The 24,005-nt window shown below is 37.5% G+C and overlaps 1 protein-coding gene across 4 annotated transcripts in view; it reads left to right on the forward strand.

Annotated features, from left to right (window-relative positions):
* Positions 1 to 2,113: 2,113 nt before the first annotated feature.
* Positions 2,114 to 24,005, forward strand: part of NEDD1 (NEDD1 gamma-tubulin ring complex targeting factor) — a 44,737-nt gene continuing 22,845 nt past the window's right edge. Inside the window, exons 1-6 of one of the 4 annotated variants that reach the window (XM_069585112.1) lie at positions 2,114 to 2,351; positions 4,544 to 4,687; positions 8,194 to 8,288; positions 12,001 to 12,117; positions 13,948 to 14,088; positions 22,863 to 23,092. In XM_069585112.1, the coding sequence (XP_069441213.1) occupies positions 4,552 to 4,687; positions 8,194 to 8,288; positions 12,001 to 12,117; positions 13,948 to 14,088; positions 22,863 to 23,092 (719 nt within the window). In that variant the 5' untranslated portion in view covers positions 2,114 to 2,351; positions 4,544 to 4,551. Of the gene's footprint in view, positions 3,308 to 4,543; positions 4,688 to 8,193; positions 8,289 to 12,000; positions 12,118 to 13,947; positions 14,089 to 22,862; positions 23,093 to 24,005 lie in introns of all 4 variants that reach the window. The other 3 variants (XM_069585111.1, XM_069585113.1, XM_069585114.1) reach the window with 3 other exon arrangements.

Consider the following 24,005-nt stretch of genomic DNA (forward strand, 5'->3'; position numbering starts at 1 on the left):
TAAGATTTAAAAACAGAGTTCTGAAAAACAGATTTATGCATTCATTCGTTCATTCATCAAACATTTATTAAACAACTCCTTTGTGTCAGGCATCATGCTAGGAACTGGGAACACAAAGAAATACTTTTCCTATGCAGGCACTGTGAGCTTTGAGTCTAGTCCAGGGGGTCAATGAGTAGACGAACACATGATTTATAGTCCATGAGGGTAGGCCCAGCATGCCATGGTAGAAGCCAGCAGGGGAGGACAGTTTCTCAGTCTTTGCCACTTGATCAAATTGGAGAGAGGCAGAGGGACGTGTTTTAACACGCCCTCTCCAAGGCAAAGGCTGGACAAGCCATGCATAGCATATGTGATCAGTAAGGCTGAACAGAGAGTCAGAGAGGAGCTGCAAACAACAGCATGAGGCAGTGAAGGGCCTACTGCTCAGTCGCTTGGTCGTATCCGACTCTTTGCGATCTCATGGACTGCAGCCCATCAGGCTCCTCTGTCCAAGGAATTTTCTAGGCAAGAATACTGGAGTGGGTTGCCATTTCCTCCTGGAGGGGATCTTCCTGAACTAGGGATCAAACCAAATCTCTTTCATCGCCTGCACTAGTCCACTGCTAGGGGACATTTTACCACTAGAACCACCTGCAAAGGAATTTAGACTTTATTCTAAAGGTTTTAAGTAGAGTAGTCATATGGTCAGATTTGTATATTATAAAGAGCATCATGGTAAGAGTTTCAGTAGTTCAGTTGCTCAGCCATGTCCAACTCTATGCCATGGCATGGACTGCAGCATGCCAGGCTTCCCTGTCCATCACCAACTCCTGGAGCTTGTTCAGACTCATGCCCATCGAGTTGGTGATGCCATCCAACCATCTCATTCTCTATTGTCCCCTTCACCTCCTGCCTTAAATCTATAATAACACATATACACACATATATATATACTTTATACACACTATACTATATATAACACACATATATATACTTTATGCATATACATATAGAGCTTAGCAAAGTGTGTGCTCCATAAATATTATTATATATGTCATTGTATCAATGTTATATATTAATGTATCATATATTTTTTCATATAATCTTCACTTTCCTGTCAGTCTTCATTTTCAGAGATTTAACTGTCTTTTCTTTCTTCTATTTGCCCTTATCCTTCCTGTCCCTACTCTTACCCTATTTTATCTCCCAACTTTTTGGCTCCCATCCCTTTCAAAATTGATTTAATAACCTCAAGAACTGTACACTACAATTAAGGCAGTTGCTGCTCCCTATCTTTCTCGTTTTGAGGCTCCCTATCAATCTTTACAGCTTTTTTAGGACTTCAATTTCTGCTCTGAAAAAGTGTTTTCTCCATACTTATTAGTTTTCCAGTTATTTGCAATATTGGTGCAAATAACCAGGGCTTATGTACCTAGTTCAGAAACACAATCCAAGTATGTACCTGTGCTGAAAGAATAATAAGTTTGTAGAAGAAATGCCCTATATTTTATTTTATAAGGACTCTCAGCAAAAATTGTCAGTAGAGCTTTAAAAAATAAAAGGGCCCTGGTATAAGGAGCATATGAAAACTCAATTCACTTACTCCTTTTTCCACTCTGAGAAGCATCTCCTTCCAAAAAATTCCCAACTAGATGGGAATGTTCCTGACCCCACAGCGTGATTTGGAAAAAAGATCACAGGTTTTGAAGTCTGATAACTCAAGACACTTATGCTTTCCATTATTTCTTAGCTTTTCTCATCGTATCTCCTGGTTTGTAAATTGCAGCGGGTATTCTTGGCTCTCAATGGTTTCCTCTTCCGGGAAGTCTTTCCCGCACTCACATCCATGTTCATTTCCCTTTCATACATTTTAGACCTTTTCTCTGAGGCAACTCTCAAGAGTTTCCGCCTTTCACTTAAGTATGTAATTATTGATGATCGTCTGCCCCTTATACTGGATTGTAGCTCCACCCGGCTAGAGAGCAGAGGCGCTGACCGAACCCCTGTATTCCCAGGCTAAACTCAGCACTGTAAACCCAGTCTAGCCAAGTGCCTGGCATGCAAGAGGCAGTCAGCGAACAAATGGGTGACAGAAGGGAAGCAGCCAGCGGCACCAGCGCCTCCCTGGCGCAGAGAGGAGCCGCCCAGGCCCTCAGTTCCCGCCCTTCCCTCCCAGGCGCTTGGATCAGGACTCGAACCCACGGCCAGCACTGTCCCTGGCCCTGCCCTGTCAACTTGAGCCCCTCCTTGGGGAAGCGCCGCTCAGAGGCGGGACTTCCGGCCGCCGAAGTTTAACAGTTCAGGCGGGAGCCGGAAGCCCAGCGCCGGAGCGGGCCGCGCTGAGGCCCCCGGTGTACGGCAGCTGAGAGGTGAGGTTCCGGAGGTTCCGGGGTAGGGCCCGCCGCCCGCCGAGTTCTTGCCCACTCCTGGTTCCCCACCCGCCCTCCGATCACCTCAGGGGGTGGGTCGGAGGTCCCTGGGCTCCCCGCGACCCAGCGGGTCGGGCAGGGGCGCGGCGGCCGGGTTGGCGCGGAAGTGCCCGGGAGCCGCGGGCCGGGGTCGCGCACCTCCGCCTGCGGCGGCCTCCGGTCGGGCCTGAGAGGTGGCCCTGGTCGACTGGGGCAGGTCGGAGGCGGCTCCGGGGGCTGCACCGACTCCGGAAAGTTTTCCGCTTGCCAGCAGTCCCGTTACCTTTTTGTAAACCTCTCAAATTCGACTCGTTTAGCAGGCGCTCGAATGCATTTACCAAGGTAACTCCAGTTGAGCAAGACTCCTGCGAGTAAAATGCATTTTGGGTGAAAGAAAGTTGGAGAGCTTTTGCTTAAGCTAAGTGTAGTGAGTTGTTTCTTGTAGCCGCGAGGCTGATGGTGTTACGGCCGTGTGTCCTGACAGCTCGCTTTTGATGGGAGCCTCTTTCTGAGCCTAATATGCCGCGCCCTTAAGTGTGCTCAGTTCTCAGAACACTGGTTGATGGGCCTTTCCCCGCTCTCCTTTGAGAGGAGCAAACAGACATTGAGTGACTCGGCCAAACTGTCACCTAACTCTGGGGCAGGTCATCTGAGCCAGGACTAAAGTGATCTTTCCGCTACATCACACCGCTCAACAGGTGTGGTCTAAGATTACAGTAAAGACATCTTTCAGTGTTTTTTTCCTGGGCTTTCAGATGCTTTTCCAGCGTCTCATTGTTGTTAAGAAGGAATCCAAAGGGCATAAGTTATAACATGTTAAGGCACCAAATCCAAACACTGTGTCTACATTTCAACAGATGACTAAGAAGGGCTCTTACTAGAACTGTTTATCTGCTGAATGAAGCAGAGTGAATCACGTAAGTGACTTTTCTAGTTAACGAAATTTCAGCCTCATTATAAACACATTTTCTGCCTCTTGAGTCTTGAAAGACCCCTATATTTTATTATGTCTCTAAGTTGTCCTCCGAAATATACTTACAAATGTGATATTTTGTTGATGACTTGGGAACCTGTGACATCACTTATGCTCTGCCACACTCTTGACACTGTCCACACCAGAAAGATGGGAAGGTATATTTTTAGACCCTTCCCTTCCCTTCCCCTTTCTCCCAAGCTGTTTTTGACCATTTTTTTTTCTTACCCATCATGCATTACTATGTGTGTTTTGTCTTCTAGACTGCCTTGGTTTGTGAAATCACTTTGTAAGACTTATGCGTTCGAACTGTGTACTGTGAATAGATAATACAAGCGAAGGCATTGTGGATCAGGTGTTGGTATAGGAACTTAGGGACATCTTCTCAGGTTGTATTTGCTAATTTTAGAGCTATTTGGAAGACCTGCAGTGGTGGGATTCTAACCTGCAGGAGTGCTACAGTTTGTCATATCTTTTTTTTTTTTTTTTTCTAGATAAGAAAGGTACCTATCCAGCAGTTATTTGTTGAATACCAACTGTGTGCCAGGAATGTTTGAACACCAGTAATTAACAAGATAAGACAAAAATTCCTGTCCTTGAGATCTTTGTTTTCCTCAAGTCAAGGGCCACAGATGTTATGAGAATAAGAATTGCAGATAGCAGGAAGGGCCGTGAAAAAATGGAACAGGAGAATGGGGTACAGAACAATGGGTTTAGCCTCAGAAAGGGAAGGCCTTTCTGAGGAAGAATCATGAGCTGCGACTGGGATGATGTGAAGGAGATGACCATGGGAAATTGGGAAAGGTCATTTCTGGCAGACGAGGTAACAGAAACACTTGGAGGTGAGAAAGAAGGCCAGTGTGTTTGGTGGCCCCAGGGAAGAAAGGAAAGTTACATCAGGCCAGTTTATGAAACACTCCGCACTAAGGAGGCTGCATTTCATTGTAATTGCTGTGGAGAGCCATTGGGAAGGTCAACTAAGACTATGATCCAGTTTACATTTTAGGAAGATCCATCCAGTAACTCATCTTTGTGGTGAGCGCAGTCTCTGGGACACAAGTGAATGTGTGGAGCCACTTGTTTTGGATAAGATGTCTCATTTTAACTCTTTTTTTTTGTTTGTTTGTTTTAAACCTATTCTTAATTGTTTTTAAAGCATGTTGTTTTAAACAATTTGTAGGTGCAGTCATGCAGGAAAACCTCAGATTTGCTTCATCGGGAGATGATGTTAAAATATGGGATGCTTCATCTATGACACTGGTGGATAAATTCAACCCACACACCGCACCACATGTTATCAGCTCAGTGTGTTGGAGCAGCAATAGTATCCTTTTTTAAAAAAAAAAAAAATAGCCACTATGTTAAACATCCAGTAGCAGTATATGTTTGGCATAGCTGTGAAAGATAAAATGAAATAGGAATTTAATAAACAATATGCCATATGATAGGGGCTTTCCAGGTGGCTCAGTATTAAAGAGTCCACCTGCCAAGCAGGAAATGTGGGTTCAGTGCCTGGATCAGGAAGATCCATTGGAAAAAGAAATGGCACCCCACTCCAGTATTCTTGCTTAGGAAATCCCATGGACAGAGGATCCAGGCAGGCTATAGTCCATGGGGCTGCAGAGTCAGACATGACTTAGCGACTAAACAATGACATATCATATGATTGAAAACTGATATTCTCCATTGATTTCATTAAAAAATTTATTTGCAACCCACTACATTTAAAAGCACTGCTATTAAAAATATATGTTAGCTACTAGATGCAGACCATAGAGTTTTATATCAACAGTTGGTTATTGAATTAAATGGAATAAGGTAGGTAACGGTGGAAATAATCCTGAAAGTTCTGGAATGATGTTTTGCACCTACATTTGCATATTTGTGGATCTAGTTGGGAAATTCAAGACAGAACTTGAAGACAAAAGCAAAAATTGAGGGAGGAGATAAAAATTGTAGAACAGTTCCATGTTACTGATGTATTTCCTGTATTTCTCTTCCATTGTATCTGTGTTGAAAATAGTCTTGTTTCCCAAAAAGACAGATAAATTATCTTGATTGAATTTTCCTAAGGTTTTTATGTTTCTGATTCCCACCCTTCCTGTCTTAGTAAATTTCTGTGTGCTAGGTCACTTCAATTTTGTCCAACTCTTTGCGACCCTACAGACTGTAGCCCACCAGGCTGCTCTGTCCATGGGATTCTTCAGGCAAGAATACTGGTGTAGGTTGCTATGCCCTCCTCCAGGGAATCTTCCCAACTGTGGGATTGAACCCACATCTCTTAGGTCTCCGGCATTGGCAGGCAGTTTCTTTACCACTAGCGCCACTTGGGAAGCCCAAATTTATTTATTTGGCTTCTTTGAGTCTGAGTCATGTGTGATCTTTTATTGTGGTGTGCAGGCTCTCTGCAGGCTCTTTGTTTGTGGCGCTCCCCAGTGGCATGCAGAATCTTAGTTCCCTGACCAGGAATCAAACCCATGCCCCTTCCGTCGCAAGGCAGACCCTTAACCACTGGACTACCAGGGAAGTTCCTGGTGGATAAAATGAACTCATAAATAGGGATTTCTCAATATCACTCTACTAACATTTTAGGCCAGATAATGTTTTGTCTTGGAGGCTTCCCTGTGCATTGTAGGACGGTTAGAAGCCTTCCTGACCTCTACCAATGAGATACCAGTACCCCAGTGGTGACAGCTGCGAAGCATCTTCAGAATTGCCACATATCAATTCTGTGAGGGGCCAGAATCATCCTCAGTTGAGAACCATTGCTGGAAACAAAGTACTGTTACTACCTTTTGTATGAAAATGTTCTGTATTCTTGGTATGGTAGAGATAGTCATTCTTTTATGGAACTCATACACTGTTTCTTAAACAACAGATTAAGCTTGAACACGTATCTGATCTTTTCAGTATCAAAGTAGTAATATTCTGCTTCCTGATGAAAGTAAAAATATCAAAGCTTTAAAATATGAATGATTCATGAATAAAAACATTAGACAGTTTTCATGCCCAGTCTAATTATTCTTGTAAATATATAACAGAAATGACAAGTTTTCTATTTGAATTAAACTTTCCTCTTCATCATTCCTTGATTTTGTATTAAAGTAGCAAAGTAAGTTACTTTGGCTCCCTGTTAATCAAACTCATGTGAGGGGACCGCGTTTTTGAAGCCCTCTGCAGATCTATAGTGGGGGGAAGTGTTTAAAGAGAGTGACAAATATGTGATGTTGCTTCTATATTAGATTTTTATTATGTTTAGAGCTTAAGTTTCCCTGTTACTTACTACATAAAAGTACCCATTCTTAGTGATTTTTTTTATTCCAAGGAGTTTTATTAGGAGTTGGCATTTACTGATAAACCACTTAAAGGTCTAGCAACAAAACTGATGTGACTATGACTATGTGATGGTGTCCTTTGGGTTTTGGAAACTGGTTTTATTTCTGTAGTTTTCTTATATAAGTACATGTGCACTGGAAACCTTTGTATAGTTTGATTTCTATTGAGGCTTTGATGCCTTCCATAGAGGTTAGTTACTGAAGACCAAGGGATTCCCAGACTCAGATTTGGGGACCACTTAGCGTGGATTCCAAGGACAGAGTTAATGGTGAGGTGACATGAAGATCAGTTTTCTTTTTTTTTTAAATCAGTTTATTATTTTTTTGGTCCTCCTGGTAACACTCCTCACTTTCTTAAGACTTCTAAAACTATATGGGAAATGAATGGAATAACTTGAGTATACTTTTGTAGTATCCTCTTTTAGTCCTTTCTTTAATATATTCTATAGAGAAGAGTAACAGTAAACATAGGAAGAAGCCAAGGAAAGGGAAAATGATTTATTTTTCTCAATGCTATAAAATCTAGATAGGTGGAAGTGATTTTGTTTGAATCATATATCATGATAAAATTACAGTCCATGATCTGTTCACAAAATAGCTGAATGTTCTACAAATCACTTAAAGTAATACAGTTTGGACTTTGCTTGTTAAAAGTGTATATTTAAACTTCTGATATTTTGTTTTAACTCTCAAAATCAGGTTCTTGTTTTTGGTTGTATTATTGTGTTTAGTCATGTAAGTTTTAAAATACTTATGTTATTTTGTGTTTATTGATGATTTCACCTATTCATGTGAAAAAAGATTAATTTTAAATTATTAAATCAAATTTTAAATAATTCTTACTTTAATAATTTAAAATTGTATTTTAAATAATTTAAATTTAATTGAGCTGAAATAAAGTTAAAATGCATAGTAGCTGTGTAATCACACTTACTTATATTTGCTACATACACTGTAATATTCTTAATACATTTAAAATTGAAATGCTCTATCACGAACATTCCAGTCCATTCCATTCCAGGAAATATCAGGCTTTATTTTTTAGTGGAAAAATAGGAGACTAATATGGACATTTGCTTCCTAGCTTAAACTGGTATCAAGCACTGAATTACTAAATAATTATCTTAAACCATATTTATAGAAGAAAAGGCTGATTGGTATTTGCTTGATGTTGCTTTTATCATGCTCTCATTCTTGAAGGATAAAATCAGACCTTCTGGCCTACTCTTTGAAAATGGGGTAGTATTTCACACGGGTTAAATAGCTTTCAAGTGATAGCAAAGTCAAAAAGGATAGTTCTTCCCTGCAGTAGTAAAGAGAATTAGTCTTGGTAATTAGTAATCTGAGCCAGTTTTGAAAGCTAATGTGTCAACTATATTCATTGTTTGTCTTCTTAGTTTAGTTTGCTTGCTTTTATCATCACATTTCTTTATAATGATAGTCGAGTGCTAGAGCTGCTCTTGGATTGTTTGATGCTCCATAACTCTTGATTTAGATAACTTTCTAGTGACAGCATCTTCCAGTGGTGACAAAATAGTTGTTTCAAGTTGTAAATGTAAACCTGTCCCGCTTTTAGAGCTTGGTGAAGGGGTAAGTGATTTTTTTTTTTTTTTAACTTTTAAACATCTTAGTCTTGCTTGCGTGGTAATTGCTTATTTATTATGGTGCTAACAACTAAATATAAAGGAGTTTAAAAGCATTATTGTTAACTTGAGCTTAAAATAATACAGTTAACACTTGAAGATGAGATAAGTGTGCTTACTGATACATCTTTAGGTAAAGTAATATTGGATCCTAGGGAAGCAATCAAGGACTTAGATTTTGTCAGCTAGGTAGCATCTCCATTTTCCCTCTGTTGGAGGTTTCCTGGTATTGCTGTGACTTTTTAGGACTGTTCCACCAAGGTTCCTAGGTTAATCTGACCAAAAGAGTCCTAATGATGTAGCCCTTCCCTTACTAACAATGGGCTCAGCACCATCAGCTCAAGACCCTTATCTGATGGTGACCTTCTGCTTTAGCTTAGGTCCAGTGGGTACTGCCTGAGCCTCTCCAAGCCCTCCTGTAACAGAACGGGCTTTGTCAAAATGAGCTTTGGTCCCAGAGCATTTAAATGAATTTCTCACTATATATTCTCACCCTTTTGTTTCATAAGTTAATCTCTCTGATTTAGGATAATACTGGCTTTTTCATTTCCAATCACACACTTCTTGAAATTTGTTTCCATTTTAAATAAGACCTAAATAAAAAGGAATATATAGTTGGTGGTTCTTTTTTTAAATTTGAGAGTTTTATAGTGGACTCTAAACCATAATGAATTGTCATGATTTTATACACTGGAGTAGATAAGGTGGCCTAATCAGTCATTGTTCTACTCCACTTGCTTTGGAGTGGAACACAGCGGGACCACATAGTATAAATTCATCTAACATATTAATAAAAATGACTTAGAATTTCTAGCAGTCCTTTTATTTCTAGCAGTCCTTTCCTAAAGGTGTCTGGTAGGATTGAGCTCAGCATCAGTTCCAGCCCACAGGTGATGGAGACTGGACAGATAGAATGTGTGAGGGTAGGAATTGAAACTTGCCTTTCAGCCTCAGTAAGTGGAGTTGAGGCATGTGGGATCTAGTTCCCGGACCAGGAATTGAAACTGCATCCCCAGAGTACCACTGGGCAGTAAGGTAAACTGTACTCTTTAAGAGCAGGCAGAACATCTTAGTCATTTTTGGATCTTCAGATCATGTCCAAGTTGATCAGCGAACATTTGTTGAATTAAATATCAACATCAAAACAGTTTTGATTTTGGGACTGCCCTGGTAGTCCAGTGGTTAAGACTCCTCCTTCCAGGGCAAGGGATGCAGGTTCGATCCCTGGTCCAGGAACTAGGTCTCACATGCCTCAACAAAAGACCCTGCATGCTGCAACTAAGACCTGACTCAGCCAAAACAAATAAAAAGCCAAAAAACAAAAACAATTTTGATCTCCACTTCTGCCACTGTTTAAGGTGGAACTTTATTTAAAGTCCATATTAATTTTCTTTGATTTTGTATTTTACCTCTCTAAAGTAGACAGATTGGTCTTGACAGTATGATAATGGATATGATAACCTAGAAATTTGACCTGATGTTATCTTCAGATTTTAAAGTTCTACCCATTGCTTTTGTCTTAGGGTACAGGATTCCTGTAATAGCCAATTTCCATTAATTATTTAAGTTCATTACCTGCATTAATAATATATTAACATAAAAAATCCTCTCTCATTAGGGTAAGCAGCTAAAAACATAGGTTTTGTTCTGAGCCCTTATGAATAATTTCAGTTGTTTTTGATGATTGGAGTTTTAATATATTGATCTTTGATGGATGCTATTCTTATCTATTTTATTTAAAGGTAAACTCCTGATCTGCAGTAATAACCAGATTCTAAATTTTATTAGTCTATTTAGACTGAAGTCTGTTCCTCAAATGATGTCTGCAAGAGAATTATAGTGACCATACTGAAATATTGATGTACTGTGCCCCAGTATTTTTTTGTGTTAATAATTTTGACTCGGTTAGAATTTCAAAGCTGGAAGAAACCTTGGGGGAGAGAGAGGGGGTCATCTGCACCCTTTTAAGAATCTGGTGCTCTCTTGAGCAGAGGATGTTTTTGAAATGCATGGACTATCAATAACAGTAGATCTGGTCCTCATCTTTCATTTCTCACAGGTAGAAATGTAGGCTCAGAAAGATGAGATTACTTGCCTAGAGCTACGGTAATTTGCCTTCAGTCACAAAATGTACGCTTTGGAATTAATTTCTATTCCTCCCCCCCTTATGGTGTTCAGCTGGAGTAGGAATAATTAATGTAACTATATAGTGTATCTGAAAGTTAATAGGGAAAAAACAACAACCATGCAACATTGTAGCATAGTTACTGATGATACCACCAGATAGATGACATGCATGCATACTCATTGTGAGAAACTTGGTTACCACTGTATTTTTAGCCATTTGTTCTAAAAATATTTATTGAACATGGATATGGTCTTTGCTGTAAGGAAACTGACATTCTGGTGAGAGACAGAATAAATGAGTAAACAGTACCCAGTGACAGTGGTAAGTTGTTAATGCAGAGAGCTGAAATACGTTACTGAGTTAGCAGGTTACATTAGGTGGGGAAGGGGTCTTCTGAAGTTGTGGTATCTAAGTTGATATCTATTGATCAGATGAAGACATTCAAGCCAAGGTTCAGGGGAATTAACTTTCCAGGCAAGAATAGCTGTGTAGAAGTCTGGAGGCAAATATAGTGTTATTACATTTAAGGAATGGAAGATGGTCCTTGTGCCTAGAGAATCACTGGGTGGGGAGGAAACTGGTGACAGACCAGTTAAGAAAGGGCTAGATGAATAGGGCAATGAAAGCCAGGTTGATGATGAGTTTGGAATTTAGGTGTGATTGGAAGCCACTGAGGATTTTAAAATAAGACACACATGATCTGATTTACATTTCATAAAGGTCACTCTATATATAGAACATGGTATGTAGGGAAGCAAGAGTGGAAGGCAGACAACCAGTTAGGAGGCTGCTGTTGTTCTTTGACAAGTTTTGGATCAGGGTGCTTGCAGTGACGGTAGATAGAGGGGGGGCCCCTGTAGGGTATATTTTACAGTTGGAGTTTGGAGAACTTGCTGATAGACTGAGTGGAGGGAGAACAAGGAATCAAGGTTCCTTCTGAACTTCTGTCTTGAGTATCTGGATGAATGGGACCTTACAGTGTGGGGGAACAGTGTAGACTTAGTTTCTGATGACAAGATGTTTGAGACTTGGTCCATTTTGGGGAGAGGCACTGTGACTTGGAACTAGTATCTTGTCCTCTTTATAAAACTTCCCCCCTTCTGTAAATTGAAGGGTTTAAACTAGGCATTCTTCAAAGTCTCCTCTACCTTTAGAATTTTCTGAGCTGTGGGTTGATTTTAATTTGAGATATTCTGTGGAGTATAAGAGCAGGTGTTGTTAAAGGGACAATATGCAGGGCAAGTAAGCCCTAAAGGGACTCCGAGACTTGGTGGTTTCCTAAGCTTCCTCTGTCACCACCTTTATGTGGAAAGAACATGAATCTGGTTGATTTCCTTAAAGCCATTTTGAACACTTTGCAGACTATTGAATCCTTGTGGAAGATGATGAGAGCTGAATCTTTAGTACAAGAATGGACATGTCTATAGCATTTCCCTCAGATGTTTTTCATGTGCTTACTAAGTGTTGGATGAGAATTGAAAGTCAGCTCTGGTCTCTATTAACTTAACATGACTTTTTTTTTTTTAAATAGCAAAAGCAGACATGTGTCAGTTTAAATTCAACGTCTATGTATTTGGTAAGCGGAGGCCTGAATAGTACTGTTAATATTTGGGATTTAAAATCAAAAAGAGTTCATCGATCTCTTAAGGTAAGCAACTTGAAAAAAAAAATCTTTACAGAAATGTGTTTATTAGTAATTACCAAAATTTAATTTTGAGCTTTTATGATAAAAATAAGCAGCTTCAGAATGAAGTGAGATTTGTTAGGGAATATAAAGATGTGTAGCCAAAAGCTTACTTTTTTGAGTTTATTTTTCCTTCCATGTATGTTACTGTGTTATTGTGTTGCTGGGGTTAAAACTTTTTCCTTATTTTTTCACTTTGTTCTGCTCTTGAGTGGACCACTTCCTTCATTTTAAAAAAAATATAGTTTATTGTCATTAAAGATATTTTTAAGGCTCTTGTGAAAAAATGAGAGGGATTTTGGGATGATAGTATTCAATCTGGTAATCAGTTTGGAGATATGGCTTCTTAGTTCTCTGCTGCTATTTGTGTTATTTTTGTGTGTATTTTCATCTTGGTAATAAAATGTTTCTAGAATAATTTACTGTTTATAATTAGTGTTTCTTTAAATAGCTTTTGCAGTTTCAGAAAATGAAAAAAATCACTGTGAAAGCCTCTGGTTGTGATTGCTTTTTTGGACTTCTATCGCTTTGGCATTTGGATGTTCATCTTTAAAATTGTTTTCAATTTTTGTCTTTCAAAAAAGTTTTCATATGTGAAATTTTAAACATATTTTATATATACACACACATACCTATACAGAGAAAGAATTTCCTAAAATGTAAAGCCATCTCCTGGCATGCTTTAGAGACCATTTGAGAAAGTTGTAAAATAAGTGGAATATTATAGCTACAATTATTGTTATTACATTAATTATTAGATACAAAGATTGGTTTGTTTCTGTTATTAAGATGTGACATCAAATTGTTAAAAACTATGCTGACCGCTGTGCTCTTAGGCTGCTGCCTTTAATTTAATCTTGGAAAACATAATCCTTGTGAACTCAGTTTGTTCTAAACTAAACCGTTTTATTTCCTCAAAATGGATTCCCCTATGGATCAGGGAGACAGTGCTAGTATAATGGGAGGAAAATAAGCTTGAATCCAAGCTTTGCCACTGGCAGTTCTGTGAGCTTGCAGTTTGTTAACCTTAGTTAACTCATCTGTAAAACAGGAAAAATGACTTTGCCTCCCATGCTTGTTCTAAAGATTAATAATAATTAAAACTCCAGCCTAAGTTGGTACTCAACAGACGGAAGCAGCATCTATCAAGTCTCAAACGTGCTTTCTCAATTTGGCTTTGGGGCTTTTTTTTTTTTGCTCTCTTCCATTTTGCAGTGTTAGGTTTCATTCTCCTTCCCCTAAATTACCTCTTAATCACTTTCTTTAAGGTTGAACTCAGGCTTCCTGTCTTCTGGAAAGCTTCCTTTGTCAACTCAGTTCATAGTGATGCCTCTTTTGCTTTCCTCTGACTCTCTGCCTCTGCCAATCATTTAGAATTCTTTCTGCCATTTGCATGTTTACTTAAACGCCCCGTCTTCCCAATTGAACAGTAATACTCTTAAGGGCAGGGGCTCTGGTAATAGTCAACTTGCAATAAATGTTACTTGTCAGTGGAAGTGAATTCTTTATGTAGGCATAATGCCATTTGGAAAATTACCTTTCCTTTTTGTCTGTTTCATAGTGCCTGATCATTGTTATGGTTATGAAAAATAAATCTTTGTTCCCTGAAAAGACTTGGTGCTGATCAGACAGTTTACTATTCATTTGTGTACTTTTTTTTTTTTAAAGATTATTTTGAGGAAAATGTTAAGCAAATATTAGATAGACAAATATATAATGTTTACAAAAAAACATGAAAAATATACTGTTTGAAGGTTGTGTGGCATTCTGTTTACTGTCATTTCTTTCATTCAGGATCATAAAGATGAAGTAACTTGTGTAACATATAATTGGAATGACTGCTACGTTGCTTCTGGATCTCTCAGTGGTGAAATTATTTTGCACAGTGTAACCACTAATTTATCTAGTACTCCTTTTGGTCACGGTAATAACCAGGTACAGTATGGGTTTATTCAAAATAAAGTTGATAAAGAGATTTTTAATTATCTTACATAAGGCAGTGAATTTAAGTTTTAAAAATTAAGTATTTAAAATGTGCACTTAGCATGCTTGAAAAACTTATAGGTATCTATTTTTTAATGGTAGTATTTTAAAACTAGTATATATTAGATGATGGAGCTTATATGAGTTTAGTTATGCTTTGAACGGTCACATGCTCCTAGAACTTAACTACAGATAAAAAACACAAATAATTATTAATAGATTAAGCCTAAAACATGGATATTAATCTATGACATTACAATTACAGAAGTATCGCATAACTTAAACTATGTCAGCTACAAGACCGATACTTATGTTCATAAATACTCTGATGGACATGAAGTATTTGTTTTTAGGCACAGGGCAAATAGAGTTTTCTTTTTTGTTTGTTTCAAGTATGTCACATTTATGTATTTCAGGTTAATACAGGAGTATTTAAGGAAATACTTTATAAATGCTTTTATAAAGCAAAATTAGTTACTGAATTTTTCTTTATAAAAAATTAGTCTATAAAATTCTTAAAAGAATAAATTTAGTTTCTCAAGAAATCTAGTTCTTGACTAACTTTCCATGAAATTATCCACAGGAATTTCCCATAACGTGCAAGTACTTTTATTCTCACTTTTTATTGTAATCACTTTGGCCGTAAGTATTTTTAGGTAAAATGTGGGAGCGCTTCCGTTTTGAAAAGCCTTAAAATCATTCTTTGAACAGTTTATGTTTAGCGTTCAAGGAAAATTTAACGAGTATTAAAAATATACAGAAAAAAGTCTTTTCTCAGATTTCAGGTATATTGAGATAATAGAGATATAAATGATGAGGTTTATGAGAAAGTGAGAGATTGTTGAGAAACAATCTTATGGTCATTCAGAACAGAGAAAAAACGATCTGATTGGGAATAACAGAGAGAAAATTGAAGAAAGGGACAGTTTCAGCTGGGTCTCAGGCTCGGTCTAAGGGTTTGGTTTTGTTTTGCTACTGTGTAATTTGATTCTGCCTTGTGCTGGGTTTAGCTCTTTGCATGTCCACAGAGTAGTTGGAACTGTGTCTTGTTTCCTTGTCCTCAGCTGTTGTCTAACTTTGTGCCTTACATGGGTAAGATGGCCAATATGTAAGTGGATGAGCACATTTAAAGATAAAGATTTTAATACATTAATAAAGAACTTTGGGAGAGGAGTATCTTATTTGGAGGAAATTATACAAACAAAGAGGAAGGAAAGTGCATGGGTTTTATATAGGGCTAATGTGAGAAAAAAGAAAAGTAGGTAGGAGCTAATGTTGATATGGGACTTTGAATGCCAGACCAAAGGCTTGGCTTTTATTTTGGAAGACAGGGAACTAGTCAGAATATTTTGATTAGTTGAATGTCAGAACCATAGAATCCTTGAGCTGAAAAAAGCCTTTAGAGGTAATCTCATTTTCTGCATTTTATGGATGAGGATAAGTGATTTACCACAGAGAATGATTAATATGGCCATAAAGATAGAAAGTAATCTTTTGTTTTTGTAATTTTTTTGGTTATTTTTATTATAACTGAGACATAAAACCTAAGCCCATAGATATTGAAACTACTGGAAAAAATAATCCAGTGTTCAAATAGATGATTTGCTTTTTAAAGAAACAGAGTAGTCTTCTCCTTCCTCTTCTTTCATCTCCTTCCTCTTTTCCTTCTTCTTTTCCTTCCCCTCCACCTTCCCTCCTTCCTCTTCTCCCTCCCCCAACTTTCCTTCTCCTCTTCTTTCTCCTCTTTCTCTTTTTCTCTTCTTCTTTGGAAGAAGCATGATATATTAGAAGCATGATAAGTTTAGATGTATAAATTCTGGGTTGACTTTTCAGTAACAGAAAATATTAGGTTAGATACTGCCATGTATTTAAGTTTTTACTGTGTTTTACTAGAGAGTTTTGGTTATTGCTCTTTCCTTTATTCTCTGTAAAATACTAAAGTTTTAAAAATTGAGATATGTACAAGATACATACAATAAAGTACATATATCTTAAATATACAACGATGAATTTTTATACATGCATACACCTGTGTAACTACATCTTACCAAAATCAAGATACAGAACATTTCTGTCCAGTCACTACCTCATATTTCTTAAAAGAATTGTATGTGTCTGGTGTCCTGGTCTTCATTATGTTTGTTGCATGGAATAGTAGTTTATACTGCTTTAACTCCTGTGACGTGTTCCATTATAAGGATATACCACCATTTACCCACTCTACTATTGATGGATGTATGAGCTGTTTCTCATTTGTATCTATTGTGAGAAAGCTACTATGAATATTCTCATATGAGTCTTTTTGTGGATATGTTTTCTTTCCTCTTGAGTAAATATTCAGGGGTGAAATTGCTGAGTCTTAGGGTGGGCATTAAGTTTTACTTCATTAAAAATTGTCAAAAAGTTTTTAAAGTGCTTGTGCCATTGTATATGTCTATAAGCAATGTATGTGAGATCCAGCTGTTCCACGTTTTTGCTCATATCAAGTATTGTCTTGCTTATTCACTTCAGCCACTTTAATGGTTGTGTAATTGTATCTCATGGTGGTTTTAATTTGCATTTCTCTGTTGAATGAGTTGGGCACATTTTTGTATACTTTCTTTTGTGAAGTGACTATTCAAGTCTGTTCCTTTTTGTTTGGGGTTGTGTTTTTCTGATTGATTTTAGTTTCTTCTGTTTTCCAGATGGAGTCATCCTTTGGATATACATGTTGCATATGTCTTCTCTTTTAGCCTATGGCTTTCCTTTTCACTCTCTTAATGCCTTTAAAAAATGAACAGAAGTTCTTACATTTATGTCTATTGTGCTCCATTTCAAAGTAGTTTTTGTATGTGGTGTGAGATGGAATTCATCTTTCCATACAGGTGTATGCTTATGCTAGCATTATTTATTGCAAAGACCATTTGACTGCCACTGGGGTACGTGTAGGTGATGAGAGGGTTTGGAGAACATTCCAGGTAGAGGTTATTTTGTGTTGCAAGTGTATACAATACTAGTGTATTGTATTTCAAGGGAATGTTTAATGCATTCCCTCCAGATTAACCACTTGTAACTTGACCTCAGTAATCATAATTTGTGTTTTAGAGCAATGTAGAGTAAGGAGAGCGTTAAGAAGGTGAAGAAATCAAACTGGAGCATGTTGGTTTTTTTCTCTTTTCCTGGAACAAATGTTTATATATTTTTCATGTACTATATTATTTCATTTTTCTCTATACCGTTAAAGCAGAGTGCGTGGGCTCTCTGTAAATACCAGTTGGTCTCTATGTATGTAAGTATGCAGTCTGTTTTCTTAGTGAAGAAAGTCGATGTTATGATTCTGCATATTTACATTTCCATTTTGCAGGCAGCATAATTGAAATCTATGGAGTTTTAAAAATTGATTCCTCAAAAATTCATTTACGTTTTCGAGTATATTAAATACTCATTTTAGACATTCAAACAATGTTCATGAAAATTTCAACTCTAAAAATTGACATAATCCAATTCCAGTATACTGTCATCCAGCCAAGTTCCTATGCTGATCAGTTTTACTATAGGGTTTGGGTTATTGAGAAAAATAGTAGGTAGGGCATATCTAATGATTAAATTTAAAATTTCTAATTTTGTTTCTATGAGTAATCAAGAATTTGAAATCTTTAAAAATCATCAAATTGCTTTCTTAGCAAGAGTGACAAAACCACAGAGTCTCACTGAATCTTTATACTGAATTTCATATTAGAAATGAGATTGCCTGAATATATTTAGAATCTTACTTTGAAGTGTCTGAGCTGAATTGAAGCTATTAGTTTTCTGTGGATCGCAGTGTCTATCTGCAGGGGCAAAAAGCCTTACTGCTGTAGAGCTGCCAGGGCTGACACACTCCTTAGATTATAATTGCAAGTCACTATTTGGCAAGTTCAGCAGTTTAGGCTCACCAATAGGTTAACCTGTGTTGCCTTTCTCAGACTGCAGCCTTTTTGAAAGCAGTTAAAATGAGGATATTTTATTGATTCCTTAGATTTAAAAGTGATCTTTAAATGTAATATCTGAGATTTTAAATATAACGTTTTCAGTGTATGTTAAATAAGTCCATTTTCTTCAGTGAAATTTTTGACATTTTAGGTATAGATTCTGTAAATATTAATAAGCATTTAGAGTATAGAGATCTGGTAAATAATTATTAGTTATATTTTTAAAATAATTATTTTATGAAAAATGAGTTTAATTCCAATTTGGTTGACTTGGTTGACTGGTTTTGTTTATATCTGAACTTTGGCACTCAAGAAGTTTGACTTACTACAAAGCTTTGTGGTTTCCTTTATGTTATATGGGGACATTGGTATACAGTTGTATATTGTCATATAAAATGTCCCTGATTATCTCAATATATTTCCTTAGTATTCGTCCACATTTTTAGCCTTTATATTATGTATTCAAGCAGTTTTGTGATTGACATGTTGGTGTAAAACAAACTTCCATATCTTTATATATTGCTTCTTAAAGTATCATTTTGTCCTTTGGTTTTTCTCTTCTAACTTTTCTTTAATAGGAAGTGATTTGAAGAATGTTTTCTTGCAGTTTATCTGTATAGCTCTGTCTTCCTTCCATAAATTTATAATTGTTCCATTGATTCAATCTTCTGCTTTTTCTTATTAGTGCTCTATCCTAGGTATTCGCATATTGCTAGTGTTCACAATTATAATTTTTAGTGTCTATATAATATTCCATTGTTCAAATGCCACAGTTTATTTAGATAATCCTATTCTTTAGGTATTTTCCAAATTTTTATAATCACAGTGAATAACATGTTAATACTATTTCCGTAAGTATATGTTTTCTGCTTTTGACTTTTTCTTTGAAATCAAAAATTCTCTTTCAATGTAACTCTGTAGCAGGCTCACATTTTCTTTCCTTGGGGAGTTAAAAGTGTGTTATTCTTATCCTTTTTGGTCTCAAATGTCTGATCATAATTTAAGTATTTTTCTCTTTATAAGTTACTTGTTCCTTTTCCTACATGTGCAGAGGATTTTTTTCCTTTTAAAATCCAGTAATTCTACTAGATTGCATCCTGGTGTTGGTTATTCTCTATTGCTATTTCAGGTACATGGTATGATCAGTTAATATGTAATTTCAAAGTTTTTTTCTTTCAGGGAGTTTTCTTAAATTACAGTTTTTAGTATTTGATATTTTCTTTATCTTTGTTGAATCTTCTTCAGTGATTTGCTACTTTCATATCATTTTTAACTTTTTTCCTTATTTTTGATTTTTAAAAATTCTTTCCTTTTGACCTATCTTTAAGGTATTTTTTTTTTTGTTATATTTATTCATTCTGTATTCCTTGTACATTTAATGAAGGCTATGTAATGTAGCCTTCTATTCTTTTTTTTTTAGCCTTCATCTTTAGGATTAATTCTTTTTCAAGTTCTGACATCTCATTTTTGAGTTTTCTAATTCTGACTTACATTGTTTTTTTAATGTCTTGTATCACTTTACTGTCTTTTTGGGCATCTGTTGAGAATGCCTTCTTTCTTGTTCTCTTTGCTCTCATAATAACTTTGTCTGGGGTTCATCTGTGAAGTCAGTTTCCCTCAACTCCACAACAGAGATGGAGTTTAGAGGGTAACTCTTCTGAGATCGCTTGCTTTTGTTCTGCTCCTGGACTTGTATGTGAGTTTTGACTTTGCTTCGACTATCTTGATTCCAACCTGGTCAGGTTTGTTTCCACTGCTAGTAGTGTCTCCTCAGTATGGAGCCCTGACCTGGGAAGGAGATGCCTTGGCTGGACGGTTTTGGGGGTGTTCTAGCCCTTCAGACCTTTCTGCAAACTTCTTGGACAGAACTACTAATGGTGATTCTGTGGATATTCCTGGTTTAGCTGATATTGTCAGATTGGCCACCACACTTTCCCATGGATACAGTTTGGCTATGTGGGGCTTTTCCTGTTCTCAAATCTTTGTCAGTCCCTATAATTTCCCTCTGCTTCCTCCTGCACAAATACTAATACTATGAAGGACTATGGCTGTTAAATGTTTGATCTGCTAGGGTATTTTGGGGCTCATGGGGATACCTGAAATGGTCTAGTTTTACTGTAAATGTTGTTCATGGGGTTTTAGTTTTGCTACCTGGTTTGCTCTCTGTAACACATACACATTCACACATTATACTTACGGTCTGTGCTGGGATTCCCAGGACCAAGTTTGATGATTCACTGGGAGGACTTACAGGACTCAGTGTAGAGAGGTAGTGTTCATGGCTATGATTTATTACAGTGGAAGGATGCAAAGCACATGAGCAAAGGGGGAAAGGTGCATAGCGTGAAGTCCCAAGGAAACCAGGCATGAGCTTCCAAGAGTTCTCTCAGTGGAGTAGATGTATTTAATTTTTCCAGGATCAAATTGTGGCAGCATGTATGGAATATGGTTTACCAGGGAAGCTCATTAGAGACTGATTGGCCAGGGACTTCATTGGAGGCTGGTTATCTTGACATCCTTTGCCTAGCATGTACTGAAATTCCAAATTCTAATAAGGATGGCAGGTGTTCATCCATGGTTCAGTCATAAACCATATTTTTTGCACAAGCAGTTTGGGCACAGTGAGCTACTCTTTATCAGTCAGTGAGCCATTGTCTTCAGTTAGGGTGGTGGGAACCCCCAAAAAATCCAAGTTTGAAGACTCCAACCAAGGGCCAATCTTGAAAGCAGGACTTTATAAGGATAAGCAGTCTTAGGCCCGCTTGTGCGCATATACACACACAAATAGAGGGACTTAGGGAGATTGAAAAACTCTGCCACGGTTGTAACCTCTATCTTCTCAGAGTCCTCCAGTTACAAGGACTTTAGGCAAGACAGCATTATGTTCAGATTTCCAGCTTTGAAGAAGTTACTGCTGCAGTGGTATGAAGGGTAGACAGCAAGACAGTGAGAATGGAAATAGGCAGGAGGAGCCTGGTGGGCTGCCGTCCATGGGGTCGCTGAGGGTCGGACACGACTGAGCGACTTCACTTTCACTTTTCACTTTCATGCATTGGAGAAGGAAATGGCAACCCACTCCAGTGTTCTTGCCTGGAGAATCCCAGGGATGGGGCAGCCTGGTGGGCTGCAGTCTATGGGGTTGCACAGAGTTGGACACGACTGAAGTGACTTAGCAGCAGTAGCAGCAGGTAACAGATGATTGGTGCTTGAAAGAAGACAAGTGAGTGAAGAAGAGGGAGGAATGGAGTTGAAGGGATACTGTATATATTAATATTTATGAGAATGTGTTAAGTATATAAAAGGCTTCCCCGGTGGCTCAGCGGGAAAGAATCCTTCTGCTAATGCAGGAGACATGGGTTCGATCCTTGATCCAGGAAGATCCCCTGGAGGAGGAAATGGCAACCCACTCCAGTATTCTTGTCTGGGAAATTCCATGGACAGAGAAGCCTGGTGGGCTACAGTCCATGTGGTTGCAGTGAGACACAACTTAGCGATTAAACAACAGCATAGTAATTATCTTACCTTAGGTGACAGGTTGCAAATACTTGGTTTCCTTAGACAGAATTTGTTCTATGTTATTCTTACATATTTTTTGTTGTTGTTGAGGGCTAATACTTACTATTTTGAAGATCTTAGAAGTAGAATATGAGTTTTTAATATGTAAAAGCTAGTGGAATCTAAATTTCAAATTTTAAAAGTCTTTTTGAAGTGTGTTAGATTAGATGGAACAAACAAAAAGCCTTCAGGTTTGACTTTTGTTCTGTGGCAGTTTTATCTGGGACCTGTATGTGTAGCTGATAACTGCCAACTGTGATTCATTCAATGATTCATTGCTTTCCTTGAGACTATAAATAAAAGTGTCTTGTGGCTAGTTTCCCAATCTTGTGGATTCTGCTTAATATTGATTTATTCTGCTTAATTTTGCTTAAATGTAAAAAATCAGGTGATTATGAAATATTTAATTCTCAACACAATAAATTATAGTATCAGCCAAGTTAGAAAGTAACATCTTAGTAAAAGTAGATAAAATTCATCCACTTTCAGTCTCAGAAGACCTGCTTACTCAAACTGGATCTTTGTTTATTCTTGTCCAGCAGAAACTGAAAAAAGTCTCCACTGCCTCCAGAGATGAGTGTTTTAGAGAAAGGCTAGCGTTGCCCTCAGGCCAACGCTTTTGAAAGAATGGTAGGCCATCCCCAGTCTAGAGTGTTGCCAATACCCCCTTTATATTTAGTTAATTTTTTATTGTGCTTCCACTGTAGAACTGCCAGCACATCAGATTCAAAGAAATATATTCAAATATCAAAAATATATATTGAAGACAAATACAGACTATTATTACTTATTCTCTACCAGAGTTCCCTTATGCTTATTCATGATCTGACTGTGACTGGGTCTTTTATTTAGGTGGAATGTTCTAATCCTGATGAATTAATATAGTTTACCTCAATATATTGTATTTTTCTTCTGTAAAAGAGGTGATTGAGGTAACTCTACTCCGACATAATAAAATCATGAGTACTGTTCAATTACTAGAATTAGGACCTTATAGTCGCACCGAGTCAGACATGACTGAAGCGACTTAGCATCAGCAGCAGCAGGGCCCACTAAATGATTTTATGGTTGTCCTGATTATGAAACCTGTTATGCCATAAACCAGAGAAGTTCTGAATCCCTTGTGAATAATATGGTTGGTATTTGGCCATTATTTATACCTTATATAAGATGCTCTTACATATGCTTACAATTACATAAAATTTATTTTTATTTTCCTAGTCTATTCGGCACTTGAAGTACTCCTTATTTAAGAAATCACTCCTGGGCAGTGTTTCAGATAATGGAATAGTAACTCTCTGGGATGTGAATAGTCAGAGTCCATACCATAACTTTGACAGTACACATAAAGCTCCGGCTTCAGGCATCTGTTTTTCTCCTGTCAATGAACTGCTGTTTGTAACTGTGGGCTTGGATAAAAGAATCATTCTCTATGACACTTCAAGTAAGAAGTAAGTATAACATGCTCATTTCTTAATTTAGTAACAAATAATTATTTCACAGGTAGCCGTATTTGTGATTTGCATAGACCTCTGATGAATGTTGAAAGATCTAGAGGTTGTATATTTGTTGTCTAGCAAGGTAAAATTTTCTCTTCTTCACATGTGCAGAAAAAACTTGATGAGTCTTTAGAGTACTTCCTGGTGATGAATGTTGAGGGGTAGGATGTTGATGATTTCACATCTTTATTTTAACATGCATGCCATGTTATTCTCTTCAGAATACAACTAAATTTGTATATTTTTAAAGCAACATGATTAATTTGCTTTGAAATTACTTCAGTGTCTAGAGCAGGATTTCTAAGCCTTTGCATTTTGGGCTGGATGAATCTTGGTTGTGGGGAGCTGTCTTGAGCATTGTGGGATATTCAGCACCTTCCCTGGCCCCTAGTTACTATTAGGTTGGTGCAAAAGTAATTGTGGTTTTACACTTGAAATTTGCCATTTGATATTGAAATACATTCTTAAATAAATGTGGTTATGTTATTGTTGTTCAGTCCTTCAGTTGTGTCCAACTCTTTGCGACCCCATGGACTGCGACAGGCCAGCCTTCACAATCTCCCAGAGTTTGCTCAAACTCATGTCCATTGAGTCTGTGATGCCATCCAACGATCTCATCCTCTGTCGTCCCCTTCTCCTGCCCTCAATCTTTCTCAGCATCAGGGTCTTTTTGAATAAGTCAGCTCTTTGCATCAGGTGGCCAAAGTTTGGGAGCTTATGTTATAGATCATTTTAATGCACATTTACCACTTTGGTTTTTTTTTTGCTAAAGCCTTTCCACTGTGGAAAATTCTGAAAGAGATGGGAATACCAGACCACCTAATCTGCCTCTTGAGAAATCTGTATGCAGGTCAGGAAGCAACAG

The sequence above is a fragment of the Ovis canadensis genome, chromosome 3, assembly GCF_042477335.2.
Source record: "Ovis canadensis isolate MfBH-ARS-UI-01 breed Bighorn chromosome 3, ARS-UI_OviCan_v2, whole genome shotgun sequence".
Taxonomy (NCBI): Eukaryota; Metazoa; Chordata; class Mammalia; order Artiodactyla; family Bovidae; genus Ovis; species Ovis canadensis.